Here is a 27918-nt window from a genome sequence, read left to right as displayed (position 1 = left end):
CCTGTGGTAACTCCTAGTTGTACACCCTGGCACCTCAGCGTTTTGGTCTGGAGAGGTCAAAAGTGATTCAGATTTGTTGGCCTTTTTCAGTATTGCCTTGAATACATTTTTCTTGGTATCGCTTACAGTTTTTGCCAATATAGAATTCTGGTGTTGCCCCTGCCTCTTCACAAGGCAAAGCTACATGTGGCTTTTCTAGCTCCTTTTCTTAGGCTTATTGAAATTTCTTCAACCCAGGTAGGAGGAGAAGAAAATTGGCCAGTGTTTAAAGTATGTGGGTATTAGTAAGTAAGTGTGTGCGTCTTAGGGAGTAAGAGGAAAGTATGGGCTTCAGAGTCAGTTTTAAGTTCAGAATATGGGGCCAGCCCTTCCTCACCATGTGACCTTTGGATATATTTAACTTTCTCACTATCATCTTCATCATCTATAAAGAGGATTACTGATACCTATCTCATAGAATTGTTCTCCTCTTTAATTAAAGAATTTCTAGCACAAAGAAGATGATCAAAAATGATATCCCTCCCTAGGGACTAGGTTTTAGTTAGTGGAAAAAATGGATTGTTTATGTAGAAATAGCACAATTCATCCTACCCAAATACAGTAAGGTATTTATTACTCTTTGAAACCAGTACACTTTAGAAAAGCTGCAAGTAGGTTGTGCCAACGGTGGTTCTATTTTACTTGGACTCCAGCGTGTTGACGTGTGGTCATGAATTTTCTATGTTGATGTAGGCAGTTAAGTTAGGTGCCAAATGGATTTTAGTGGTTTGATACTCAATTTACTCGAAGCGAAAGGACCTGAAATGGTTCTCTAGCCACTAGTTCAAGTTGAAAGCATCTCAGGCGGGTTTTTACAAGAGAGGATATAGCAGATATTTGGTTAGCTTTTATGAGAATTGCTTGCTATGATCTTTTTCCCCAGGCATTTGTATACTTTTTTTTTTTCCCCCAATACCTCAAGGAGTAGGAAGTAGTGCCTCATGATTATCCAAGAATTCCAGTGTCAAGGGGCACAGTATCCTCATGTTATGTAACTTACAATTTTTACTTACCTATGTGGTCTTGGATCCAGTTTGATCTTTCGGTGGAATTGCTTTAGGGACATGTACTAAGTTCTGTATTTTGTTACAGGTATTTTGAATATCCACTTCCCCTAGCTAAATTAATTTAAAACATCAGGAATGTTAGAATTAATGTAATATTTCTCTTTTTTTAGTACTAATTATTTTCTTAGTAGAATACTACTATCAGAGGAAGTCTCTGCCTCAACTCGACGGTTTTCACTGCTTTGTCTTTAATTGAAGAAAGCAAATCTATCTCAGGATGGTGTCCATGCATTTGTATCTACTCACAATTGATGTGACAGTAATAAAAACAGGAATAATATTATGGCTGTACATTTAGTTTTGAGTAATCAAATTATTAATGTCTGGGCATATTGCAAAAACACCTCCTATTCCAGATCACTAAAAAAATCTCTTAGTGTTTCCTTCCCCTCTTATATTTCTGTTAAAATCTAGAAATGTCTAAATTTCTCTTTTTTAGGTTTTTATTTTAATTACAGTTAATTAACATACAGTGTTATATCAGTTTCAGGTATAAAATACAGTGATTCAACACTTCCATACATCACCCTGTGCTCATCACAAGTGCACTCCTTAATCCCTATTACCGGTTTAACCCTTCTCCCTCCTTCAGTTCTCTATAATTAAGAGTCTGTTTCTTGATTTGTCTATTTTTTTCCTTGTTTTGTTTCTTAAATTCCACATATAAGTGAAATCGTATGATGTTTGTCTTTCCCTGACTTATTTTGCTTAGCATAATACTCTAGTTCCACCCACATCATTGCAAATGGCAAGATTTCATTCTTTTTTGTGGCCAAATAATATTCCATTGTATATTGTATATGGCCAATAATATTCCCTTGTGTTTGCGTGTGTGTGTATATATCTTCTTTATCCATTCTTCCGTCGATGGACACTTGGGCTGCTTCCATATCTTGGCTATTGTAAATAATGCTGCTGTAAACATAGGGGTGCATGTATCCCTTTGAATTAGTGTTCTTGTATTCTTTGGGTAAATATCCAGTAGTACAATTACTGGATCATTTGGTAGTTCTATTTTTAATTTTTTGAAGAACCTCCACACTGTTCCACAGCGGCTGCACCAGTTTGCATTCCCATCATCAGTGTGTGAGGGTTCCTTTTTCTCCACATCCTCACCAACACTTGTGGTTTCTTGTGTTGTTGATTTTAGCCATTCTCACAGGTACGAGGTGATATCTCATTATAGTTTTGATTTGCAAGAAATGTCTAAATTTTCATTTGAATTAAGCAAATAGGTAAGTAAACCTTGAATCAAAATTTTAGGCAGTATTGAATTCATATTTTAATATTTTATAAAGAACAATAACTTTTTATTGTCTGCTATGTGAAAGTGATTATGGATCTTTTTAGACCAAAGTACCAAGATTGTATCTGGCAGAGTTTATGTAGGAAAATATTTCAATTTAAAATGCTACACATAAGCAAGCTAGATGTACTTACTTTCTGTTTGGTACATCCATGTCCTTAAAGCTCTCGGAAGATAATGGTTTAAAAAATTGTTTTCATGTCTAGATTGTAAGTAAAATCACTTGTCATAGTGAGTTGCAAAATGCAGACCTTCATTCTGAAGCTGCCTGTTTCTCATTTGGATCTGACATATTAAAAAGCATATAATTAATGGTTGACATTAGTAATTAACATTAACTTTATGGTGCTTAATATGCCATCATTCATCCATCAAATAACCAGAAATGCATAATGTCTTGGCATAAAGGTTTTAATTATATAAAACGGTCCTTCAGTTTTCCTATGATATAAATGTTAAAAGCCCAAAATGTATTTAAAGAAGATTTTTATAAGCATTTGTTGGGTGTTAGCTATATTTTTATTTCTTTTTAGGAGTATGCATCAACAATTGTGTCAGGAACTTCAAAAGGAGAGTGTGGACCTAATTGTGCAGTCTTCATTATCGGCTAAAGAGCGCCACCTTGCTGCAGTTGCCAATGCACTGTGGAGACATTTCTTTTCATTTTTGAAGAGTCAGAGAATGTCACAGATAGTGCCTCTCTCAGAACTTGCGGACGCAGCTGCAGGTCAGCGTTGTTAACTGGCTAATTAGCTTCTCGTGCAGATTCTGTCAATTTTTTCTTCTGTTTGCTTGGTAACAAACTCTTTTATTACAGTCTAATAAATACTTGGACAACCAGAAAGATGAAAAGAATTACGTATGTTAAATTAAGTTCCTTTGGCTTGTTGATTATTTTCTGCTCAGTAAAGGTAAAAATTAAGTTTTTGTTTGCTAAAAACAAAATACAACTTTCAATCTTAAAAATATTGAATATACATAAACTTTTTTTATGCACACAATATTTGGAAAGCAAAGTAGCATTTGATTTCTTCTAGTTCAAGGACTTTATGTTCACATTGTGTGTGAAGGTGTCTAGGTATAAGATGAAGCTACTTGTATGAAGAACAAAAGAACTGAGTGTGAATTCCACTTCACACCAAGCAGATGAGATCAGAATAAACATCAAATATGTAGAATGTTGTTTGACTTCTACTAGATTCTATTTTGGGTTGTAATTTTTCATGAATTTGACTCTTAGCCTAAGGTCATGTCCTTAGGCTTTAAGGGAATCTGAATCACATGATGTCATAGACAAGAATTTGAATATATGAGCACATAGAGTTTTCTAAGAAGAGATCATTATGTTTCTTAAAGGGATATTTTACCTAAAATATGTGCAGAAGCACTTGGATAGACAGAAATCAGTATGATAACTACATGTATTTAATTGCAATTTGTGTAAAAGTATATAATACATTTTGAGGGGCACCTGGGTGGCTCAGTTAAACATCTGTCTTTGGCTCAGGTCATGATCCCTGGGTCCTGGGATCGAGCCCCATATCGGGCTCCTTGCTCAGCGAGGAGTCTGCTTCTCTCTTTCCCCTTGCTTGTGCTCTCTTGCTCTCTCTCTCTCTCAAATAAATAAATTCTTTAAAAAAAAAAAAAGTATGTAATACATTTGAATGTAATGCTTTTTAAAACCTAAGATCTAAACCATGGTTTGTTTTACCCTGGTGTGAATGATGGAAAACTGAGCTAAAAGCACTACATAAAAGACTGGATGATATAAATTGTGAAAGATCTTGAATTCTGCTAGCATTTCCATAATTAAAACATTACAATGACAGATTGAAGAATTGTGACAGGACAACAGTTTTCCAACTACTATAATGTCTATGAAAATAAATATTGATATTCAATCAGTTTAACCAAAGCAGACATTAGAAGCCAATATGACTTATCTTTCTTCCATTCATCATCCTGACTCTCAGTCAGCGAACAAAAATGATACCACACAAGTTTAGTCACGGCTGTCCTAGGTGCTAAAAGTAAATGGTATATACATATAAAGTAAAATATGTGTGGGTTTGGGGTTTGTTTTGAAATAAAGACTTGATAGGTTAGGAGAGAAAAATTTCCTGCATTCAAAAAGTCCTCAAACAGGGAGCCTGGGTGGCTCAGTTGGTTAAGCAACTGCCTTCGGCTCAGGTCATGATCCCGGAGTCCTGGGATCGAGTCCCACATTGGGCTCCCGGCTCAGCGGGGAGCCTGCTTCTCCCTCTGACCCTATCCCCTCTCATGCTGTTTCTCTCTCTCTCTCTCTCTCCAATAAATAAATAAAAATAAAATCTTTAAAAAAAAAAAAAAGTCCTCAAACACCCACTTTTATTGCCATTGTGGTTATACCAGTGGGGAAAAGGACTGCAATTTATTTTCTCACATATAAGTTACATGTTCTTATGGAGCTTATAGTGCGGGGGAGAGAACAATAAGTAAGTAAGCAAGATGTGTAATATCTGGTGATAAGTGCTATGGATACATGTAAAAATATATCAAAGAGGGTAGGGATAGGGAAGGCCAGAGGCAGGTCGTAATTTTAAATAGTCAGAAAGGCCTCAGTAAGTACCATTTAAGCAAAAACCTGAAGGAAGTGAGAGACGAAGGCTCTGCACAAGTCCACAGGCAAGAGCATGTCTGGTGTGTTTGCCGAACCACAGGGAAGCCATGAAAGGTCATGAGGCATAAGAAAGGGAGAGAGAATAGTCGAGATATGATCAAAAGGTAATGGAGAGCTACCTTGTGTTCTGCCTTGTGTGTAGTTGTAAAGACTGGCTTTTACTCCGAGGTTAGAAGCTGTTGGAAGAGTTTTGAGCAGAGGAGTGAGGAGCATCCTTCTGGCTGTGAGACTGAGAATAGACAGTAAGGAGGCCAGTTAGGGAACGACTGCAACAACTCAAAAATGAGCAGCTTGGGCTAACATGATAGCTCAGGGTGGTGAGAAGTGGTCCCATTTCCAATCTGAAGGTAGAGAAAGTATTTTGAAGATAGAGCTGACAGAATTTCCAAGTGGGTAGGATATGGTAAGCAGAATAAAGAGAGAATCCCCCATATTCCGAGATGAGGAAAATTGTGGCAGGAGCAGATTTTTATGAGGGAAGACTAGGACTTCGATATTGGACTTTTTTTTCTTTTAGATATCCAATAAAATCGAAAAAATGTTGCACAAGCACTTGGATAATGAGTGGAGGGTTCAGGGAAGAGATTAAATTAGGAAACTATGTATAAATAGTAAAGCTATGTAGTGGATGGGATTGCTGATTGAGTAAGTTGGTGAAAAGAGAAGTTTAAGGACTGGGCTCCAGGATATTCCCATGTCCAGATTTGTAGGATAAAAAGGAATGCCAGGGAAGCAAGAGGAAAACCAAGTGTGGTGCCCTGGAAATCAACTGACAGAACATTTCAAGGAAGGGGAAGTCAACTGCTCAAATGCTGTTCATGGATCAAGTAAGATGAGGCCTGAGATTGGTCATTGGATATAGCAAGAAGGGAGGTCACTGGTAACGTTGAAAAGGAGTTTTGGTGTAGTGCTAGAAGCAAAGGCCTGATTGAAGATGAGTCAAGAGAAAATGAATTGCAGATGGGAAATGTAGATAAATCTTTTTATCACTATTTAAGAGAAGTAGAAAAGGGGGATATTAGCTAGAGGGAGGTGTGGGGTCAAAGAGATTTTTTTTTTAATAGCACAGGAGAAATTTCAGCATATTTATAATCCTGACAGGAATGTTCTGGAGTGAGGGAAAACTTGATGATGCAAGAGAGTCTCTTGTGTTTCAATGCCCAAGAGAAATGGGATCCCATAGAGGATTTGGCCTCAGATCATCTGTAGTAGCAGAAGAGAAGGCAGAGGATATGGCCCAGGTAGAGGTGTCTGGGCAGATGTGGCAGGATCTTGCGGAAGTTCTCTGCTGATGTTTCTCATTTCTCTGTGAAGTAGTAAGTAAGGCCATCAGCGGAAAGTAAGGACGGGGAGGAGGTGCTAGCTGATGACGGAGAGAGGAAGGAAGGTATGCGGTAGTCCTCCAGGAGAATAAAAATCTGAATGGACTGGAGTAATGTGGCAGGAATGCTGGCCAACTTAAAGTTTGTAGTCATAAATCTAAAGTGAGATCAGTCAGCCGGGTTGCTCGCCAGCCATTCATATTGGCGTAGGTGCGTGTGGAGAGCAGACCAAGAGTTGGAATGAAACAGATGCTTTTTACCAGAGAAGTACAACGAATCAAGTAAGAAGCAAGGGAGTTGACAGTATACACAAATGAGTGTAACAGTGGACCATGCAGTCAAGCTGCCTAAAAGGGAAAGATGAGGCATGAAGGTAGCGAGAGACAGGGGAAAAGTTGTAGGATCAATGAATTGTATAGGTCCTAGTGAAATCAGATAGTTGTTGGAAGTTGGGGACCTGGAGCCAGAAAATGGGGTCCTGGAAGTGGAAATTACGGGGAGAACATATTTACCGGTAATGGCAAAGTCTCTCAGTATCAGCATGGGAGTGAATGGCTGAAATAGAATGGAAGATAGATTCACTAAGAAGGGGAGTTCAAGGAACTGAGAGGCCAGGATATTAGAAGAAAAGCCATCAAGGATTATGACAGGAGTGCTGCTAGAGAAGATGTTGTTAGTGAGGAATGAGGGGACGTGAACTAGGCAGCACGAGGCCAACGCAACAGGAGAGTTAGTGGCTGGTATCTGATGACATGAGAGTCAAAGCTGGAGGTTTTGAGGAAGAGGAAAGGTAGAATGCTCTAGAAGCAGCCATGGGACCAAGGAACAAACTCTCCTATCTGTAGCTCAAATGTAAGAGAGGGGTGGGAGAATTCACAGCCACCATTTGAGAGAGCTGCATAGGAACCAGTGCTTCATAAGCAATTTATTGACAAACATAAATTAATATAATACAAATTAAGTTGGGGAATTCCCAGGAAATCACAAAATAAACGATATTTGTTTAACATGGTTAACGAAGAAATTCTAGTTCCTAGCCTTAGTGGTTCTGAAGGAAGTGGAGTGCCACTGATTATAGGAGGTTGCCGTTTAATAGACGACTGTCCAGTGTCTAAGGTAAGACTGAAGTCTTCTCTGTGGCAGGTGGCAAGTACATCAGCTTGATTGGAGAAAAGCAGATGCTAGAAATATTTCTTTAAATGGGTTTTTTGAATGAGAAACATTGGGTGTAGAATTTGGAATTTGAGGAAGCCATTATAGATTTGATCATGGTAACGCTAAAATGGGTTATTCTAAACCCATTCTTGGAGATCTAGATGATCGCTACAGAAATTTCTTTGGCAACATGAATTTAGTTCAGTTTTTGTCTTTTTGTTAGTTCTGCATTTCTAAATGTGACATTTTATTATTGAGTGGCTGAATTCTTTTTATCACTATTGATATAATTTGGGGAAGGGGAATAGTTTTTTAAAAATTCTTCACCACAAATATCTTTCATTTTAAATCTAGATTTTACTTTGCTTGCAATGGACATGCCCAGCACAGCTCCATCAGATCTTCAGCCTCAGCCAGTTATATCAGTGATGCAACTTTTTGGTTGGGATGATATCATCTGGCCCCAAGTTGTAGCAAGATATTTAAGTCATTGCCTACAAAATAGGTAAGTGACCTGATATCAGGTATGCACGTTAATAGAAACTCATGATTGATCAGTACACTAGGAAAGTAAGAATCTTCACAAATAAAAACTGATCTTACTACATATACTCTCATTTGGGTGGTTTTTTGCTTTTGGACAGATCAGCGTTTGACAGTGGCAGTAGCCTGCTTAAAAAAGAAAACAAAACAAAAACCTTGCTGCTTAAGCACCCTTTCAAAACTTTTTTGTAGGACTGCCTTATTCCATCCTGAAATGGCCTTTCTCTACTCACCTTTGTGAAAGAAATTATGCAATTAATATTGCTGGTTCTGTAAGATACTAGTATATTATGGTATTTTTAGATTCAATGATAGCTTTCCCTTTCACAGTTAGATTTTTAAAGACTTGTCTCTTAACTTGTACAATTATGAACAAGACACTTCATCGCCCTGAACATTGGTTTGCTTATCTGTGTCTCCTGCTCTGTTACATAACAGATCTGAGGAACCCCAATAGGAAAAAACACACAATAAATAAAATTAAAATAGAAATAATCAGGAAAATTTGAATAAGAATATTAAGATGAGGGAAAATAAAATGAATACTCAAGAGACCCCTGTAGCTCCTGTCCAAGCTGCCAGTCAGTGAGAAGGAGGATGCAGTCGGTGAGGTGTTCTTCTCATAGACAAGCTCACCAAGCAGATATTAAGTCACCTTCTCATTGGCTTTCAGTCAAAAAGTAAGGGAGTTCAACTTCGTTTGGATTATTTTTAGAATCTCGTCTAGCTTGAGAATTCTGTAGTAACAAACATTATTAGTATTTATTAAATACTTTTGTTAAAACTATCTGCTGAAACTAATTCTTTTGTTTAGTTGCTGAAACTATTTTACTGAAACTAACTTATTTAGTTTAAAAAATAATATTTGGGGGCGCCTGGGTGGCTCAGTTGGTTAAGCGACTGCCTTCAGCTCAGGTCACGATCCTGGAGTCCTGGGATCGAGTCCCACATCGGGCTCCCTGCTCAGCAGGGAGTCTGCTTCTCCCTCTGACCCTCCCCCCTCTCATGCTCTCTCTATCTCATTTTCTCTCTCAAATAAATAAATAAAATCTTTAAAAAAAAATATTTGGTATATAATAACAGTTGAAGAAACTGAGATGTAAAGATGTTAAGTAATTTTAGAAAGGTCGTATAGATAATACATGATGAACCTGCATTCTACACTGTGTACTCTTTGTGGCAACTTATTTTCAAAGTTTTTCAAAACAGTATTTTTTTTTTAAGATTTTATTTATTTGAGAGAACATGAGAGCGTACAAGTAGGGGGAGGGGCAGAGGGAGAGCGGGGAACCCGATGTGGGACTCAGTCTCGGGACCCTGAGATCATGACCTGAGCCAAAGGTAGATGCAACCTACTGAGCCACCTAGGCATTCCACAAAACAGTATTTTTAGAGTTATGACTTATATGTATTATTTAAATTTCTGACTTTACCTAGCACTTTATAGTTAGTTTAAGACCACCCTCATCCTTTCTAACCCCCGATTATAAAATGGGTAGATATCAGATTTAGCCAGGCCTTTGGCTTCATAGAAAGATTTTATTTTCAGTTGTTACTTTGGAATTCTTTAATAATGACCGCCCATGGGGTGGGGTAGCAGGAAAGAAAGGAATGGGAATGGGATTGTTTAGAAGACTCACATAGAAATATACTTTGTCTTTAACTTTTTCTTATATAAATGGTCATGACTTCTGTTCTTTTTATTTACTCTAAGGGCCACTATTTTTTTTTCCTACTTTCCACTTCATTATCATCTCACCTTGCAAGTTATTAGCCCCTTTCTCGATTTTCCCATTTTAACCTTATTCTCTCTTCCTTCTTCCCCTTGGCATAACCTTATATGTGTGCCATCAGTGGAAAGAGGAAAATTAAAAATTAGAAGATTACAGATGAAAGCAAGAATATTTATGTAAAATTTCTTTTTAGGTGTACCTGTAGTATTTATTTTCAACAGTGCCTATCTGCATTAATGTGTAAAATAAAGGAGGCCAAGAAGTGGGGTATGTTAGAATGTTTTCCTTCATTTCTTAGTCTCTGTACTCAGGGAACATATTGTCAGGTTTTGGTTTTTAATATCCATCATCTTATTTTTACAGCATGTTATGTGAAGCACTTTCTCATACAGGCTGTGTATCTTTTCAAGCCTTAACTGTAAGATCATGGATTCGTTGCGTTTTGCAAATGTACATAAACAACCTCTATGTGCCTGATGATTTGTTCATTGATATAAATCCTGGACAGGCAGTTGGTAAGTATGTCAGGCATTTTGCTTTCTAGATATCTAAGTATGTTTAAAATTTCCTGTTTTGTTACGTAAATTAATAGAAAAAGATACAAAATATATTTGTAATATTATATAAAATGTTTGTAATATGTATAAATAATAACATTTCTTTCTGCAGCCTGTTTCTTTTTCTTGATATTTTCCTGTTACCATATATGATGAATTTCTCTCCGATAAAGATAAAAGAACTTGTTTCCTTGGAAGCCGGGAACAAAAACTTGCTCTCCAGTGACAAGCTATTTTTTTACCTTGAAACTGATCACACAAAAAAAGTAGAACTATAAAGTAAATAACCAGATATCACACCGTTAACACCTTAAAAAGAAAAGTGTCCAATTATGAATAATTCTCTCCCATTTTATATTAGATATTTTACCTCTGTTCTGCTCTACTATTATTAGTCACAAAGTGATACTTGTACTTTATTTATTTTTAAAATATCCATACAGTTTTGGTTGTCTATAGGGCATGCCTTTTCGTAAAGCTGTTCTTTATGGCCATTTATAAATCACCCAAAGGCTGGCCCGAAAAAAATGCTCCAAATTTACTTTGATATCTTATTGCATCATTTAGCTTTACGTGAATAAACTTTTGGGGCTAGGACATTCATAAGTATATGTTTGTGTGGTTTTAAATAAAACCTTTCCTTAGAGACTTAATTGAAAGTTTTCAATTATGTGGAAATTTGAATTTTTTTAAAAAAAGGATGTTATAAATGAATGCTGCATTCCATACTCTCATCTATATATATGTGTAATATAAATGTATATAATAAACATAAATATTATTATGTTGTTTTTATCTCAACAGAAAAAGAGTACTTGGAACAGTTGGCTGAACTGACAAGGTTGCTATTTAAACTCTCAGAAGTAAAGAATATTTTCTCAAAGGCTCAAGTTGAATATTTATCTAGTCCAGAAGACCCTACAAAAGCCCTTGTTCTATTTTTTGAGGTATTTTTCATTTATTAGTATAATTGTCCAAATCCGTTACAATTATTTTTTCACAAAAACTTCAAGTGTTTATGAAGTTTTTCTATAAAATGAATTATTTTAAATTGAATCATTATCGTTTGCCTGCTATTATAAAATTCTGGAGGAATAAAAATGTGACTCTGTGATTTAGTACAATTCACTCTTAAGGACAGCCAGAAGAATTACATTTAATGAAAAATAATGACTGAAGAATGCTACGTAATAGGGGCACCTGGGTGGCTCAGTCCATGAAGTGTCCGGCTCGTGATTTCAGCTCAGGTCATGATCTCAGCGTGGTGAGATTGAGCCCCACATCAGGCTCCGCTCTCAGCACAGAGTCTGCTTGAGATTCTTTCTCTCCCTTTCCCCACCCCCCATGCTCATGCTCGCTTTCTCTCTCTAAGAAAATAAATAAATAAAATCTTAAAAAAAAAAAAAAAAAAGAATGCTACATAATACCCTCACACTAAGGCTTCTGTCAGTTGTAGGAATATCTTATTGCTAAAACTGCTAGATAGCAATATTCTCCAGATACTTGGGAACTAGATTGCCTTGTACATGGTCCCATAATAGTCCCAACTTAATGTTTACCACCCTGTAGCAAACAGTAAATTTTACAGTAAAATTTTATTGTATTTAGCTTAAGCACCAACTGCTTCATATCATTTTGGTTGGGGCTTTAAAATCCAATCCATTTGTTTAGTTTTGTCTCCATAATAAATAGTCCCTTTCAACATTTGACTTTTAATTATTAATTTTGCAAGAATTTCTATTATGTGGTATTCTTTGCTTTACAGCCTTGTTGAAGTTGTTAACATGTTTGGATTAGTGTTTTTGTAAGCTATTCACAATAAAAGTTGGTTTATTTTCCCTCAAAGTGTTTGGTATTAACGTCAATGAAAAAAATACAACCTATAAGCTCTTTCCATAAATGTGAATTCTTCCATTGGTTTCCATTAAGTTAAAAGTACAATCGTATGATGATTAGTGATATCATATAAATCCTAAAAATATTTAGTAATTGTTTATGCAGCTATAAAATAGACATTGCTTTTATTTAGCCTTTTATTTAGTATTGATTGAATCTTAACCTGTACTTAAACACTTATGCTGGGAACCATACTGGACCAGAAAGGGAGGTAGAAGTCATTTATTTCACTAATAGTTTTCAGAAACTCTACTAACTTAAGCCAGTCTGAATTAATTGTTCTTTCACCACACAGTAAATAATAGTTGTTTGCTAAATGCTAGATAGTATTATGCTAGGATTTCTTAGGGATTTGAGAAACCAGAAAAAGTAGTCCTTGATTTCGAGAACTTTTTACTTGTCTGAGAATACAAGATAAACACAAAGGTTAAAATAATAAGACAGTGTATGCTAAGTGCCAATTAGTTGTTAGATCATTCAGTAGGTTAATAATTCAGAGCATCTTGGTCTAAGAAGTTTGGATTTTCTCCTGTGAACAGTATGAAGGCTTTATAAATTTTTAAGTAGGTCTGATTTGATCAAATGCCTTTTTAAGAAAATTAGTAACGGTAGATTAAAGGTGCAGAAGAACTGTTGGCCAGAAACTAGTTAGATTTAGAAGGAATTGAAAATTGAATTATGGGATTTTTGAAGGGATCTGAGATAAACACTGTGTTTAACCAGAAGAATGATACCTTAAGGAGAAATAGGAGCATCATGATTTAGGGTGAGGGAGACGTAGGTGAGGAGTCCAATTTTAAACTGGTTTAGTTTGAGATTGTGTGAGGAGTCACCAAGATCATTCCCAAGTGCTGTGTGATTTGCTGGGAGGACTCAGAACTCAGCATATAATTTTACTCACAACTATCCCTTATTAGAGTGAAAGATCGAGAGCACAGCCAGCAAAGGAAAAAGGTACATGGGCTGAAGTCTGGAGACACCAGGTACGGCTTCCAATGGTCTTCTCCTAGGAGCTGTGCTGGTCATGCTTAGTTCTTCCTGAGAGGGATTGTGACAACACATCTGCAATGCTGTCTCCCGGGAAAACTCATTAGTGACTCAGTGCCTGAGGTTTTTAATGGGAACTGGTCACGTAGCTCTTTGAAAATTCCAGACCCCCAGAAAGAAAGCAGATATTCAGCATAAACTACATTGTTTCCCTAAATAGTTTAGGCTCAGTGAGCCATTCTTACCAGGAAATGGTGGGAAAAACCCGAGGCCTCATTCGCCAGCCAAGGGCCAGACTTACAAGTAGGCCTTTTTAAAGATAGCAAGTCTAGGCCTACTGTGTTAACTCTTTCCTGCACAGAAATGATAGTATGACATGTAAATAATGAGAATGGAGAAGTCCCTGAGATAGTCTGAGAAATACATGTCTTATAGTCTAAGGAAATGAAGGCTAAACACAAAAGAAATACTGAGCTCTAGAACAGTGTGTAGATCTCAAAAGTGTGTTTCATAGACCTCTGGGGGTTACTGATACCTTTCCAGGAATTTTACAAGCTCAAAAGTGTATTGACATTTGCACAAATTGTGCAAAAACTTTAACACAAATCAGTACCATGGCCCAAGATTATATTGGTGGTCATTATCATTTTCACTGCCATGCAATCACAGAAAAAAAAAAAAAAAAAAGAATCCAGTTTCATTTAAGAACATCCTTAATGAAGTAGTAAAATTATTAATTTTACTGAATTTTGACCCTTAAGTACAGTGTCCTTTAACGCCCTCTGAATGACAATGGGAAGTGTACTTAAAGCATGTCTGCTGCATATAAAGCAAGGTGGCTGTCTATAAATAAACAGCACTTGTGTGGTAATTTGAGTTACAAGCTGACCTGACTGCTTTTATCTTGAAAGAAAAACAAAGTATGGTTATTCAGACTTCGGTATTTGGCAGACATTTTCTCAGAAATGTATGAAATGAGTATCACTTCAAAAAAAACAAAAACAAAAACAACTGACAGTGTTTGTTGCTAATGACATAATTTGAGCTTTTAAGAAAATTAGAATTTTGGAAAACTTGTATTTGCCATTATGAGCTTGAGATCATCATGATACTTAAAGACTTTTCTGATGACACTGGTGGTAGTATTAACAAACAGAACTTTTTTTAATGAATAATGAAATGTGTCCACATTGGGAAGTTGTATAACTCAGTGAGCCAGAATTTTCCAGATAACCAAACGGGCTTTTTAAAACCATGCATGGGTATTACACAATCATTCAAAGAGCAAAATAGATCAGTGGCTTTTAAAGTAGAAGAGTAAAGAATATTCATTGACATGGTTCTGAATTCCATAATACAATTAACCTTTAAGAAATACCACTTGTCAAGTTTTGGTGTAGTATCAGAGAGGAATTCCTTGAAAGGGGTATCAGAGAGGAATTATCTAAAAAATCTACTAAAATATTTCTTTCTCTTCCATTTGCGTATATGTGTGAGATTAAATTGTTTTCATCTGTAACATATTGCAACAGATTTTATGCAGAAACAGATATGGGAATCTAGCTGTCTTCTATTCAGCCGGACATTAAAAAGATTTGCAAAAATGTAAAAATTATCACTATTTTTGTTTGTTTGTTTTGGAAAATAAAGCTGTTTTCTGTAAAAAGATTTTACTCTGTTAACATATAATGCTTATTATTTTTAAATGAACTAATAAATAATTTAAGTGTTCTCTTTTCATTTTATATGGTAAATATCAATAGATATAACCCAAATAATAATAAGCACCTTAAGATCCTCAGCTTTTACATGGATAAAAGGGAACTGAGAAGTTTGAGAACTTCCGGTCTAGGAAAAGAAATGTAGAGAACCAAGGGCAGAAAGCTAAATCGAAAAAAAGATTCATCAGATCTATCTTTTGTTGCTATTTTCATCATCCACCTCATAGTCACTCCAGGTCATAGATTCCTTATCTTTTCCTCCATTCTACATTTTATTATCAACATGACTAACTTTATTATCACCTTGAATAACTTAGCCTAATCCCTCATTTCAAAGCTCCTCCACAAGTCTTCTGGTGATCTTCACTCCTGCTCTACTTCATCGACCCACTCCCATGACAAACCTAAGTGAACTTATGGCATCATGTGGATTATCTGAGAGCTCTTTGACTATCACCACCTGTGCCTCCAATTCTCCAAGTGACCTCACATGACCTTCCACTTCCTTTTCTCCAAGTGCGACGTCCTCTCAAGGTCTTACTTCTTCCCTTCCCTTACTTCTTCTCTCCACCTTAATTAGACCCCTTAGGGGGCCTCACTGCAGCTGTATTCTTACCATCATCCCTACAGTCTTCCATCTTGGTTCTTTTGGTTCTGCCTACAAACCTTCAACCTTGGATTGGTGCAACCACTTGCTTTCTCTTCTTTGTCTTATCTGCTGAGAGCTGCAGGAGCAAAATCACATAACTGTATATTGGTGCTATTAGGTCCAATTTAGGTCATTGAAATCCACTGTAAGTCGGTTCCCAGTAATGGTTTGAAAACTTTGCTTCTCTTCTCAAACCTCCAGACCCATCTCTAGCCAGTCTGCTCTTGATTCTTTTTGTGACTGCTCACCTCTTGCTTAGTCTCACTTTTCCTCAACTTATTCTTTTATTTCCTTTGTTCTTCCCATTTTATCTTCTCTCACTGCCTTACCTCACCATTTCTCCCTACCACCTCTCACCATTTTTTCATCTGTGCCCATTGCACCTCATCATTTTTCCTCTGAGAAAGATAAGCTAGAATCTAATTAACAGCTTATAAAGAAAATTCTGGGGGGAAAATCATATCACAGAACTGAACATCATAGAGGTCTTACATGTAAGAATTTGGTAACCTTGCTTGCAGGTTTTCCTTATAGGAATTTGGGGATTGTAATTGCCAGTTGTATACTAGGATATTTGGAAGGCTTGACATGATTTGATAAAACTTCTTATATTGGTTCCATTGATTTTTTTATTCTTTTAACCTTTTATTTTAATTACAAAAGGCAAGACTTAATTCTTTCCACTGGCATTTTTTAATTGCTGTGAACATTTATTGGAAAGGTAAGGAGGTACACTTAAGAATGTAAGGGGTGTGTGTGGGGAGAGAAATTTTCTTCATTTCTCAAAGTCGGTATTGTGTAAAACTTGGAAATCTAAATCATGTTTTTCCTTTTTTTTTTTTTTTTTTTATAGGCTGTTGGTATTACTTACGGGAATCTGCAGAACCTTTCTGATAAATCTGCCATGGTCACAAAGTCCTTAGAATACCTTGGTGAAATATTAAAATATATAAAACCTTATTTGGGAAAAAAAATTTCCAGTGCAGGGCTGCAACTGACTTATAGGATGATGGGTATGTATTCCTGACATTATTAAAACTTCTTTAGGTTGAACCTATAGTATCATGATAGATAGGAATATACTAATACACTGGCTAAATCACTGTTCTCCATACAGTCATAAGAATAATTTGAAAGACAATGATTTAGCTTACAGTAATTCATGTTGGCTTTCTACTAGTGTATCCTATCTTGCCCCGCCTCCTTTCGGACCTCTTCTTGTTATGCTTGCGTTAATATTAGAATTAATTATGACCAAAACAAAATATCCTGATACCAATTTGCTGTCAGTAGTCTGTTGTGAATCACTCACATTGTGAATACCTGGATAATTAAAATGGACTTTTTTTTTTTAAGTTTATCTGTGCTTTGTTAGAATTTAAAATATCAGGAAACCATCACTCCCTTCTATTTTTCTGGTCTGCTCTGTATGAAGGAGGTCAGGAAAGAATTTATTACAGCACTAAGATATTTATGCTTCAAATCTTGCTTCTCACAATACTATGTTTTCTCCTTTCAGAAAGAAATCTTTTTCTGTGCTTGTGCTATAACAACACAGTTCATCCTTGAGGAAGTCAGTAATTTGAATACCTTTGTTCACTAAAGCCATGTTACTAACGAAAAATAGGAACTGGATAAAGGGAAATGAGAAGTATTTCCTTAGAAGTTTTTATACAGAATTTAAGGAGGGGGGGTTTTGTTTGTTTTTTTAGTTTGTTGGGGGTTTTTTTGGTTTTTTTTGTTTGTTTGTTTGGTTTGGTTTTTTTAATTTCTCTGTGGCCTAAACCTTATATCTGCTCCCTTTGATCTTGTGAACATGTGAATAAACCTGATTTGGGCTGTCTGAAACCTTTTATCTTTGTTGTGAAAGATAAAGGAGAATGCAAAAATGCGTAAATATGGATGATGTAGAATGTAGTGAAAGCCATAGTAGCAATAAAAGCATCTTAATTTTAGAGAAAAACATATGTGATAATTTATTATAAATTTAACATAGTAAGATGTAGATGAATAAGTATTTCAGCATTCAGGCTTATAATTTTTTAGTCTCTGTTAGATTTTTGCCAAGCTAAATGTATGATTTCAGGATATATCTTTATTTTATAAAATATATGATAGTCATAACTCCAAAATCATATTCAGATTGGTGATATGTAGACCCAGGATAAAATTCTCCTTATGAAGAATTGAGGACCTTCTTTGTTTTCTTACATGGTTGAGTTTTGACTTCCTGGAAGGTAGATCTGTATTCTTTCCTTTTGTCTAAATCTCAGAGACTAGGAATAGAATATATTGGTACAATGTTCCTCATTTATGCGTTAAAAATTAAGAACAGATAATTTACTGTCTTCTGTATGTAAAAGGCTCAGGAAAAAACGGAGGAAGAGCAAGTATAAACTTTTGAGGGTTCAGACCTTCTTTAAGTGTATGGGTTGGGGATATCATATTCACTTGAGGGAAAGAATTAACCACAGAAAAACTGGTTTATTTACCTGGCCAGTTCCTAACTGGGGATACCTCTGTTGTCTACTTACAAGAGTGCTAGTGAAAGGTGCAAACCATTCATAAAATCACACTTAAGATTAAGACATCTGGGGTCTTAATTGTAACTCAGTAATTTCTGAAAAAGGATTGATTCATGAGTAGTATCTTCAACTTTCCTCCTCTTTATATCATTTTTTGTGGTTTTTCTATTTATATCTCTTATTTTTCCATCCCATGTTTTTCTGTTGGTCATTCTCTCTTCAATCATTCTTCCTTTGTCTTTGTAATTGAAATGACCCTCAGTGCCCAACCCAAATATTCCATGCTCCCAGGTAGACTTGGTCTCCCTGATTATGCTTCATCTGTCCATCTCTTACGACATTTTTCATAGCTTGCCAGCTTTTATAATTATTTGTGTACTTGGCACGCCCCTACTAAATTTTAAACTCACTCATGATAGTAGCCATATCTTTTGAACTTCCTATTCCTGTTGTCATGTTGTATTTTGAACAAATAAAAATGTTTCCTGAGTTATATATTCAGCCTGCATTGGGAACTGGGGATACATCAGTTGAAGAGCTTCACCAATGTGGAAGATGTCATATACTAAATAAATGTTTCTGGAATATAATGATTTTATAAACCTAGCTAATAGTACATAATGTATTGGGGCACCTGGGTGGCTCAGTTGTTAAGCGTCTGCCTTCGGCTCAAGTCATGATCCTGGGGTCCTAGGATCGAGCCCTGCATCAGGCTCCCTGCTCGGTGGGAAGCCTGCTTCTCCCTCTCCCACTCCCCCTAATTGTGTTCCCTCTCTCGCTGTGTCTCTGTCAAATAAATAAACAAAATCTTAAAAAAAAAAAAAATAGTACATAATGTATCTTTTAATGTTCCTAAATGAGCAAAGTTACTTTCTAACTATAAATACATTTTTAAATGCCTATTGTAATGATCCCAATCCTCCTCTTTTTCTTTTTAATGCATAGTATATGCATAGAATAGAAGATAAGTAAACACATAAGAACTCTTATAGTACAGTTCTCTTCCAGTTGTACAAGTATGTTCCCCACAATTTTTCTATATTTTCAGCATCACCAGTTACATAATTTATTTGTAGCCAGGAAAAAGATGTTTGGTTTTTTTTTACAAAGCTATACTATGTATTTAAATCTTTCTCAAAGTTTTTTACTTAAAAAATTCTTTCTCTTTGCATTTTTTTAAAGATTTATTTATTTATTTGAGAGAGAGCACAAGCAGGTGGAGGGACAGAGGGAGAAGCAGACTCCCTGCTGAGCAGAGAGCCCAATGTGGGGCTTGATCCCAGGACCCTGGGATTATGACCTGAGCCGCAGGCAGACGCCCAACAAACTGAGCCACCTAGGTGCCCCTGTCTTTGCATTTTTAATACCACACATTTAAATGTTCTTCACTGAAACTTAAAAAAACTAGGGTTCTGGAAGCACCTGGGTGGCTCAGTCAGTTGAGAATCTGACTCTTAATTTCAGTTCAGGTCATGATCTCAGGGTCTCACCCTGTGCTTGCACACATGCTCACACTATCTCCGTTTTTCTCTCTCTCTCCCCCTTCCCCCTCTCTCAAATCTTAAAAAAAAAAAAATTAGGGTTCTGATGTGGCAGTGAAACAAATGGATTGCCTCTGCCTTCTATGAACTCCTAAAACTTTAAGATCTTCAGCAAAGTGTTTTAACCATTGCAAAAGATGAAATACAAGGGTAGATGATAGCATTTTTGGTTGGAAGGCCCTTGCTCTTTATAAGTCCATTCCTGTGTGACACCTAAGAGTGATATGAATCATTTCAAATGTCAGTGGTGATGGCAGTTCCCTTTACAGGTACATTAATGTTAGTTAGGATGTGAGTTCTTCTTACATTGCTGTCATTCACCAGTTTTCCACCTACTGGAAAAATGAGGAGCAAGCCAGCGTTATTTAAAATACGGCCAAGTGAGCATTGTGTTTCTTTATGATTGATTATTGTATTTCCTTTTACAACGGAAGATTAATGTTGCTGTTTGTTGTTCTTAGAAGTGATTATTGGTTGGGCTTTTTTCTTTTAACATCAGTATACTCTTCTATAAGCATATTTTTGTTTTCCTTCAGAGAATTTTAAACTTGAATTTTAAACTTTTTTTCCTATGGAAATGGCTTTGAATTTTATCATATCTTCTGCATTCTAAGATGGAATAAAATACAAAAGTTCATGCAGTACATGTACCACTATGCCATTTGGGCAAGTGCTTAATGATCTCCTTTTAAATTTGTTGTTTCAATAAAAAAGACCTCAGTAGCAGAAATAGACTCTAATGGGAAGGAGATATCTCCTCTTAATTACTTTACTAAACAAAGGGTGCTCATTTTTAGCTCCACTCTCATCAAATGTAGCAACTGACTCCCAGCATGAAGGAAAACATAATATATTTTATGTAGTGAAGATGTCTGCTTCTCTTCTTTCAGGATCAAAATTGAAACTCACTGGGTATATTAAACAAATGAAAGTTACAAAAAGTGAAATGCAGAGCGGTTAAGTGATTGCTTCAAGGTTACAGTTAATCCTTTTTTCCTACTTTAACAATTAAATTTCGTTATATCTTTTTGTATTGCAAACTGGGTTGAAACAGCCTATAAAATTTTATGTAAGATAAAGGTATCAAAAAAGTAAATGTGGAGTAGTAGCTTGCTGAAGCCCAGGAAGAGTGAGCACACACATAAAAGCACAATGCATGGTCTTCTAGAGTTCTTAAAGTTGGGTTATAAATTCGCCTCTGAGTTTCCTAGCAGCCAAAGCAAGAAGAGAGGTCTGATTAATTACGACGTATGATCAGTATATTCACGTAATATATAGCCAAATCACATGGTGTGTTTGAGCGTATATGTATTAAATGCCAGTTGCTTAGGAAATGTATGTTTTTCTTAGCCCACAATTCTGAGAGAAATTTGTCTCTTTAGTGAAATATATGACGTGACATCAGTCTTTTGACTTCTAATACGTGTTTCTCTCTGTTGCCTACTTTAACTTGGTCCTGTGTGCTTTAAATATAAATTTTATGGTGGAATGGCAAAACTTTCTGGTTAGAAGGTAACCATACCCGCTGTTACTCCTCTTCTCTGTCAGGAATTCTTGTTAAATCATGGGCACAGATCTTTGCCACCTCGAAAGCACAGAAACTCCTCTTCCGGATCATTGACTGTTTACTGCTGCCACACACCGTGCTACAGCCAGAGAGAGAGCTGCCTGCACCTCTGCTGACTGCAATCCAAAAGAGTCTTCCTCTGTACCTCCAGGTATAGTGAGTGCGGCTGCTTGCAAGCGTAAAAGAAAAAAATGAAACTTTGCCTTAGAACAGTGTCCTAACTGCAGATCTGAAAACCATCCATTGTCATCTCAAGGTTATGTGTGTACATGTGGCACTTCTGTTGAACAAGTTTTAAATTCCCCTTGTGTTTGGCCGTGAAAACAAAGATGGAAGAGGCAGTCTCTCAAGAAGCAATTAAAGTTGAGACAGGAGGCTGACTAGCATAGACACAGTAGCGTGCTCCCGGTTTGCCTTAGAAGCCTCAGCTGTCTGCCAGCCAGATGGCGATGAAGAGATGAGAGGGACGATCCCGTGAAGCAGATGAGTTGCAAAGGAGCAGAGTGGGTAAGAGTTGAAGGACCAGTCCTGTCAGAGGGAACAGCAAGTAAAAGGCATGAGCTTTAAGAAAGTATGACACGCTGGGGAAGAGCAAAGAATTCTATTGTGGTTGGATATTCATCTAGAAGGTTCCATGTGCCACACTAGGAAGTCTGGACTTGTTCTTTTACGTGGGGATTTGAATGCATTGTTGATGGATTTTTGATGGATTTTGAATAGGGGAGTGGGAGTGACATATCCTATTTACATGTTAGAAAGGTGATGCTGGCCAGGTGATAGACATTGGAGAGGGCATGTGCTATGGTGAGCGCTGTGAATTGTGTAAGACTGTTGAATCACAGACCTGTACCTCTGAAACAAATAATACATTATATGTTAAAAAGAAGAAGAAGAAGATAGTAGGAAGAGAAAAATGAAGCGGGGGAAATCGGAGAGGGAGACGAACCATGAGAGACTATGGACTCTGAAAAACAAACTGAGGGTTCTAGAGGGGAAAGGGGTGGGAGGATGGGTTAGCCTGGTGGTGGGAATTGAGGAGGGTGGGTATTGAGGAGGGCACATTCTGCATGGAGCACTGGGTGTTATGCACAAACAATGAATCATGGAACACTACATCAAAAACTAATGATGTAATTATGTGAGTAACATAACATAATAAAATAAAAAGAAAAAAGAAAGGTGATGCTGGTGGCATCTAAGATGGTTGGTGTGGGCGTTACATTGGAGACTTGGAAGGCAGTGAATTGTGCATTATCTGAAGTTTTTGAACGAAGTGAGCGGGTATAGAACTCGCACAGCAGACTGCAGAAACATGTAGGAGGTCTGATTAAAAATACTTGCTAAGTGAATGCTGTGGAGAAACAGAAAGCAATGGAATACTTCTTAGATTCCAGAGTGGCTGCTTAGGCAGATAGTAGTGTTGCTAACTAACATGGGCAATTCTGGAGATGTGGGGATGAAGCTAATAATTGATTTCTGAACAGCTTTCGTTTGAGGTGCTCTGCAATATCTAGGTAGGCACTTGGAAATATTAATCTGTCATTCAGGGGAAAGCACAGAGTTGGAAGCTTTGTTTTTCATTGGTGTCTCATACTGAAGATAAGTGCTTCTTAATTTGGGGTTCAACAAGGGAAACTTGAGGAAGAAAGGGAGAACAGAATGTGATTGGGTACTCAGTCTTTTCCACAGGTAGATTTTTTTAAACAGATTTTTACAGTTTCTAAGAAATTTTAAGTTGGCTTTTTAATTTTGTATTGGTAATAACATAACATAATAAAGTTTAGTGTGTCTGCTGGCAGAAAGATAAAGTATTGCCAATCAGGGAATATGGGTGGGGAGGAATCTTGGGCAGCAGGAGAGTCTGAAAAACGTGTTCTCTGTTTCCCTCTTAAGTCAAAATAGTACAACAAGATATCGTATTAGGGGTGCCTGGCTGGCTCAGCCGGTAGAGCATGGGACTCTTGATCTCAGGGTCGTGAGTTCAAGCCCCATGTTGGGTGTGGAGGAAGCCTAATTAAAAAAAAAAAAATTCTTATAATACTTCATAAGTGGTTAATTGAAAATTTTGGTGAATTTATCCATTTGGCAGAATTGACTTAGAGCTCTACCTTTAATTTATTAAAGGTACTCAGCTTTCCTCTTCAGAGTTTTCTGAACATACCTATGTATTCATCATCTAATAATGTGCTTTGTTTTAAACAAAAACATTGAAGAAACTGTTTGGAGAGGTATTCGTTGCTTTTTTTTTTTCCAGTTGTTGTTTGATAGTGTCAACAGCTCTATGCTACTTTTATTACAAATAATCTTTCATTTATAGCTAAAATGGATACATAAACATTTCTAATTATTTCTCTAGGAAAACACGTTGCTAATTGCGAAGTACCAAATTATAAATGAACTTTTAGCACATAATTTGTCATTGTGTTGGTGATTGTATTTTATTAATATGCAGTATTTAGTAACAATGGCAGAAAAAATATTTCTCAGGGTATTGGTTTCATTATTTGTAGGTATCAAATACCGTAATCCACATGGAATTATTTTGTTAACTTTGTTAATTTCTATACAAATGGAAGGGATTAAATCAACAGAACTCTTAACTTCTCTAAACCTCAGTTTCCCCAGCTATGAAATCAGAGATGTGATAATAACCAACTCATTGTTCTTTTGAGAAATTTAAATGAAATAAAGGATATAAAGCACATGGCACAATGCCTGACACATGAAACTCTTAAAATAGTCATTAATCAGAGTTGTACTCTTCTGCATTTCTCTCCTGTCAATTTTTTTTTTAATTTATCACATTTCTTACCATGGGAGATTTTTAGTATAAATTCTGTAGTGTCACTCAGATAAATGACCAGTACCTACATAAAAAAACTGACTTAAAAATGTATTTTATTACTTTGAAATAATACACAAATGTAGTTGATGAGTGTGGTGGTCATGTTCTCTGAGTATGAGAGGAAGAAGGAAGCTTCCTTTGTCTTCTTGCCCTTCTCCCCTGCTTCATTTGCGTACACCCCGAAGGCACGCATGTTTGGTTAGATACCACCCCATGGATCTCACCCAAGCTCAGCAAGTCCCTGAGCCTCATATTCACATCGTCTGTTGATGTTGGGCTGTGTCTTTGTTGATTATGGGTGACATATTCTGACATGAATATTAATGCTAGGGACTAAATAAGTTCCTCAGTATATACTTTTTTAACTTTGCCTTTTACTATTTCTTTTCTTTTTTCTCCTGTAGGGCATGTGTATCGTGTGTGGTCAGTCCCAAAATCCAAATGCCTATTTGAACCAATTACTAGGGAGTGTTATTGAGCAGTATATTGGGCGGTTTCTTCCATCGTCCCCGCATGTTTCGGGTCTCGGACAACACCCTGTTTTGTTGGCATTGAGAAACTCCGCCGCTGTTCCACTGATATCACCTCTAAAGAAATGCATCGTACAAGTCATAAGGTACATCTAAATATTAAAAACAAGTGGTATTTACAATGTATTAATCTTTATTAAAAAGTAACAAAGCATCCCAAAGTGTTGGCAACCCTTGGGATGCTGGTAGTTTAGAAACTTTCATTTTCCCTGAGAAACATTGTCTTTAAGAATTTACTAAAATGACTTTTGCTCTTGGCAGCCTGAGTCAATGCTCTTTAAATTGTTTTATCTACATAGCTATTATTTTTCTTATACATGTCCTAAAGATACGTATTTTCTTAGTTCTTATCAGATAAACAGTAAGTGTATTTTCTACTATAGAAAACACATTATTTATATTTTTAAAAGAGAACAACTAAGTGAAAAAATGAATGCTAATATGAAAAAGGAAGTACTAAGAAGTCCTGTTTTGTTGGTCTCCTCTCTGTCTTTGATTTTATTATTAGATGCATAAGTGAAACCTCTTAGGTTCTCTGTTACCTTTTAACAGCAACAATAGAGGATTCAGTAATAGAAGTTTTTTTTTTTTCTTTGTCTTCATGGAATATCTGGCTTCATATGAGATTAGCTTTTAAACTAAGATGCTACGGCGATATACAGGCATACCTTGTTTTATTGCACTTCACAGATACTGTTTTTTACAACTTGGAAGTTTGTGGCAGCCCTTCATCCAGCAAGTCTGTTGGCACCATTTTTCCAACATTATTTGTTCACTTCATGTCTGTGTTACATTTTGGTAGTTCTCACAATATTTCAGACTTTTTTGTTACTATCATATTGGTTATGGTGATCTGTAATCAGTGACTATAACTGGCTGAAAGCTCAGATGATGGTTAGCAGGTTTTTTTAGCAATAAAGTATTTTTTTTTAAAGATTTTATTTATTTTATTTGAGAGAGAATGAGAGAGAGCACATGAGAGGGGGGAGGGTCAGAGGGAGAAGCAGACTCCCTGCCGAGCAGGGAGCCCGATGCGGGACTCGATCCAGGGACTCCAGGATCATGACCCGAGCCGAAGGCAGTCGCTTAACCAACTGAGCCACCCAGGCGCCCAGCAATAAAGTATTTTTAAGTTAAGGTGTATACGTTGTTTTTTTTAGACATCATGCTGTTGCACACCTAAGAAACTACAACAGAGTGTAAACATAGGTTTGATATGCACTGAGAAACCAAAAAATTCATTTCACTTGATTGTGACATTTGCTTTATTATAGTGATACGCAACCAAACCCACAATATCCCTCCATTCCATGCTTCTCCACTCCTGCAGTTCCCCATCTTTGTTGAGGCTCCTTCCTCTGAATCCCTGAGAATTCTGGGGTTATTTTCAAAGCACCTGTCACATTATAATAGCCTTTTTATTTTATTTTTTTTGCTTATCCAACTCTTCCACTAGACAGTGAGCCCGTTGCCTTAGAGACCGTATTTACCATTTCATTCTTACATTGTACCTGATATACTATAGGTGCACAATAAATGTTTGGTCTAGGAATTCAACAGTGAACCAAAAAGACAAAACCCTTGTCCTCAAAGATTGAATGAATCTACTAAAATGGAGTATTTGTTGGAAGCCACTGTATGGAGTAGAAATGATGATGAAGACATAGTTCCTGCCCTCAAAGACTTTATAATCCTTAGTGATTTCCATGGCTCATTTTGGCAAATTTTATTGCTTTGCAAGTACATTGGATGTCTAGCTTAGATTTAGCTATATTTGGCAATTTTTCATGTTGCCTAGACCTTTTAGAAACTGAGCAATTCCCACTTTCATTTATTCACTTAAATATCTACTGAATACCTATTATGAGCCAACACCTGCTTAAGAGGTAGAGAGAGAAAAATGAGTAAGATAAATTATCTTTATGATCTCTGTTGACTTATAATGCTAAAATTTGTTTTGCTTTGAGAGAAAATATTAAATCCTAAACTACCTCTGATTTTTTTACTTCCTAAGAGAAAGAAAGAGGTAAAGCTGGAATGGGAAGCTAATTCCTAGGACAGTCCTCTTATTGATTTGGAAAAATAAGACCCTTCCCAAATCCCTAAATAAATAAATGTGAGGAGAGATTTCTTTATGCAAATTTGACATTAAAGAAAATGTTGCATTGTTGAGGAGCTGATAGAGGAAATTGGGCTCATATTAGAAAGGGAAAAAAAAATTAACAATTAGGTTTTCATTTGGGTTTTGATTAAGTTCGTTTAAAGATCAAGTTTTAAATTTCGTTTGTGTCTGTATTCTGCTTTGGCCCTTATAACGCAGCAAAGATGTGCAGTCATTGCTTCTAAATTTTTATGCTTGAGGATAGCATGGTAAAATACACATTTTTTTTTTTAATTGTGCTTTATTAATTTGGGGGGTAAAATTTGTCAGTATCTTTAAAGTGTATGACATTTGATTCTGTTCATTGAAACTTTAACTAGAAGAAAAAACAAAATTGTGCTTCTTTTTAGGAAGTCCTACTTGGAGTGTAAAGGGTCCTTGCTCCCTCCTCGCTTAGCCTCTATTCTGGCCTTCGTCCTGCAGCTCTTCAAAGACACTAGCATAGACATTTCTGAGGTTCAACTGCTCCTCCCTGGTGTCTTAAAATGCTTGATGTTGGTCAATGAACCCCAAGGTTAGTTTGAATCTGTGTTGTTATACTTTTCTTTCTGTAATATCAGTTTCTACATATTGTGGCTAAAAAACAGTGGATAGCTGAGGTTGGGCATGATAAAATGGTTAAACACTGACATGTTTCAGTGTAGTTTACTTCTGTTTTGTTTTTTCCCCCAAGGCAAACAGTTTATTTAAGGGCTCCTTCCTCTGATTAGACTTGTTAACCTTTTAAAGAGTATTTGTTTAATCTGACTACAGTATTAAATCAACTTGTTACATATCATGTGGTGAGGGGTCAGCGTAAGTTCTTCTGTTCAGGTTTCGGCTAGAATATCTAAGCTTTCACAGGCAATCCTGTAAGGATCCTTTGATCCTCGTCCTTTTGTTTTCAGTCTCATCAGCCTTACTGCTAGGGATCTCTTTAAAATATCATCTATTTCATCCCCACTGTGAGTAGCATGCTTTAATAAGCTTATTGAGAATATGCAGAATAGTAGCCATAGTTCTATCCTGAAGGAGTTTTTAATGTAAATAGGATGCTGTGTGTGTAAGTGTGTGTGTGTTATCATTATAATGTGATTGTTCAGGGCAGGGCTTCTCAAATGTTTCCACCTAAGTAC

The 27918-nt window shown here is 36.4% G+C and overlaps 1 protein-coding gene across 2 annotated transcripts in view; it reads left to right on the top strand.

Moving 5' to 3' along the window:
* The window catches only part of MMS22L (MMS22 like, DNA repair protein), a 132864-nt gene that overhangs the window by 87299 nt on the left and 17647 nt on the right, over positions 1 to 27918 (top strand). For both annotated transcript variants that reach the window (XM_034991562.1, XM_034991561.1), the window contains 8 exons: positions 2946 to 3139; positions 7903 to 8053; positions 10188 to 10339; positions 11186 to 11328; positions 16488 to 16647; positions 21249 to 21418; positions 24517 to 24728; positions 27154 to 27317. In XM_034991562.1, the coding sequence (XP_034847453.1) occupies positions 2946 to 3139; positions 7903 to 8053; positions 10188 to 10339; positions 11186 to 11328; positions 16488 to 16647; positions 21249 to 21418; positions 24517 to 24728; positions 27154 to 27317 (1346 nt within the window). The remainder of the gene's footprint in view (positions 1 to 2945; positions 3140 to 7902; positions 8054 to 10187; positions 10340 to 11185; positions 11329 to 16487; positions 16648 to 21248; positions 21419 to 24516; positions 24729 to 27153; positions 27318 to 27918) is intronic.

This window comes from Mirounga leonina, unplaced genomic scaffold, assembly GCF_011800145.1.
Source record: "Mirounga leonina isolate KUSES-001 unplaced genomic scaffold, KU_Mleo_1.0 Mir_53, whole genome shotgun sequence".
Lineage (NCBI taxonomy): Eukaryota > Metazoa > Chordata > Mammalia > Carnivora > Phocidae > Mirounga > Mirounga leonina.
The sequence above is the reverse complement of the archived record's forward strand: the minus strand, read 5'-3'. Positions and strand labels throughout refer to the sequence as shown.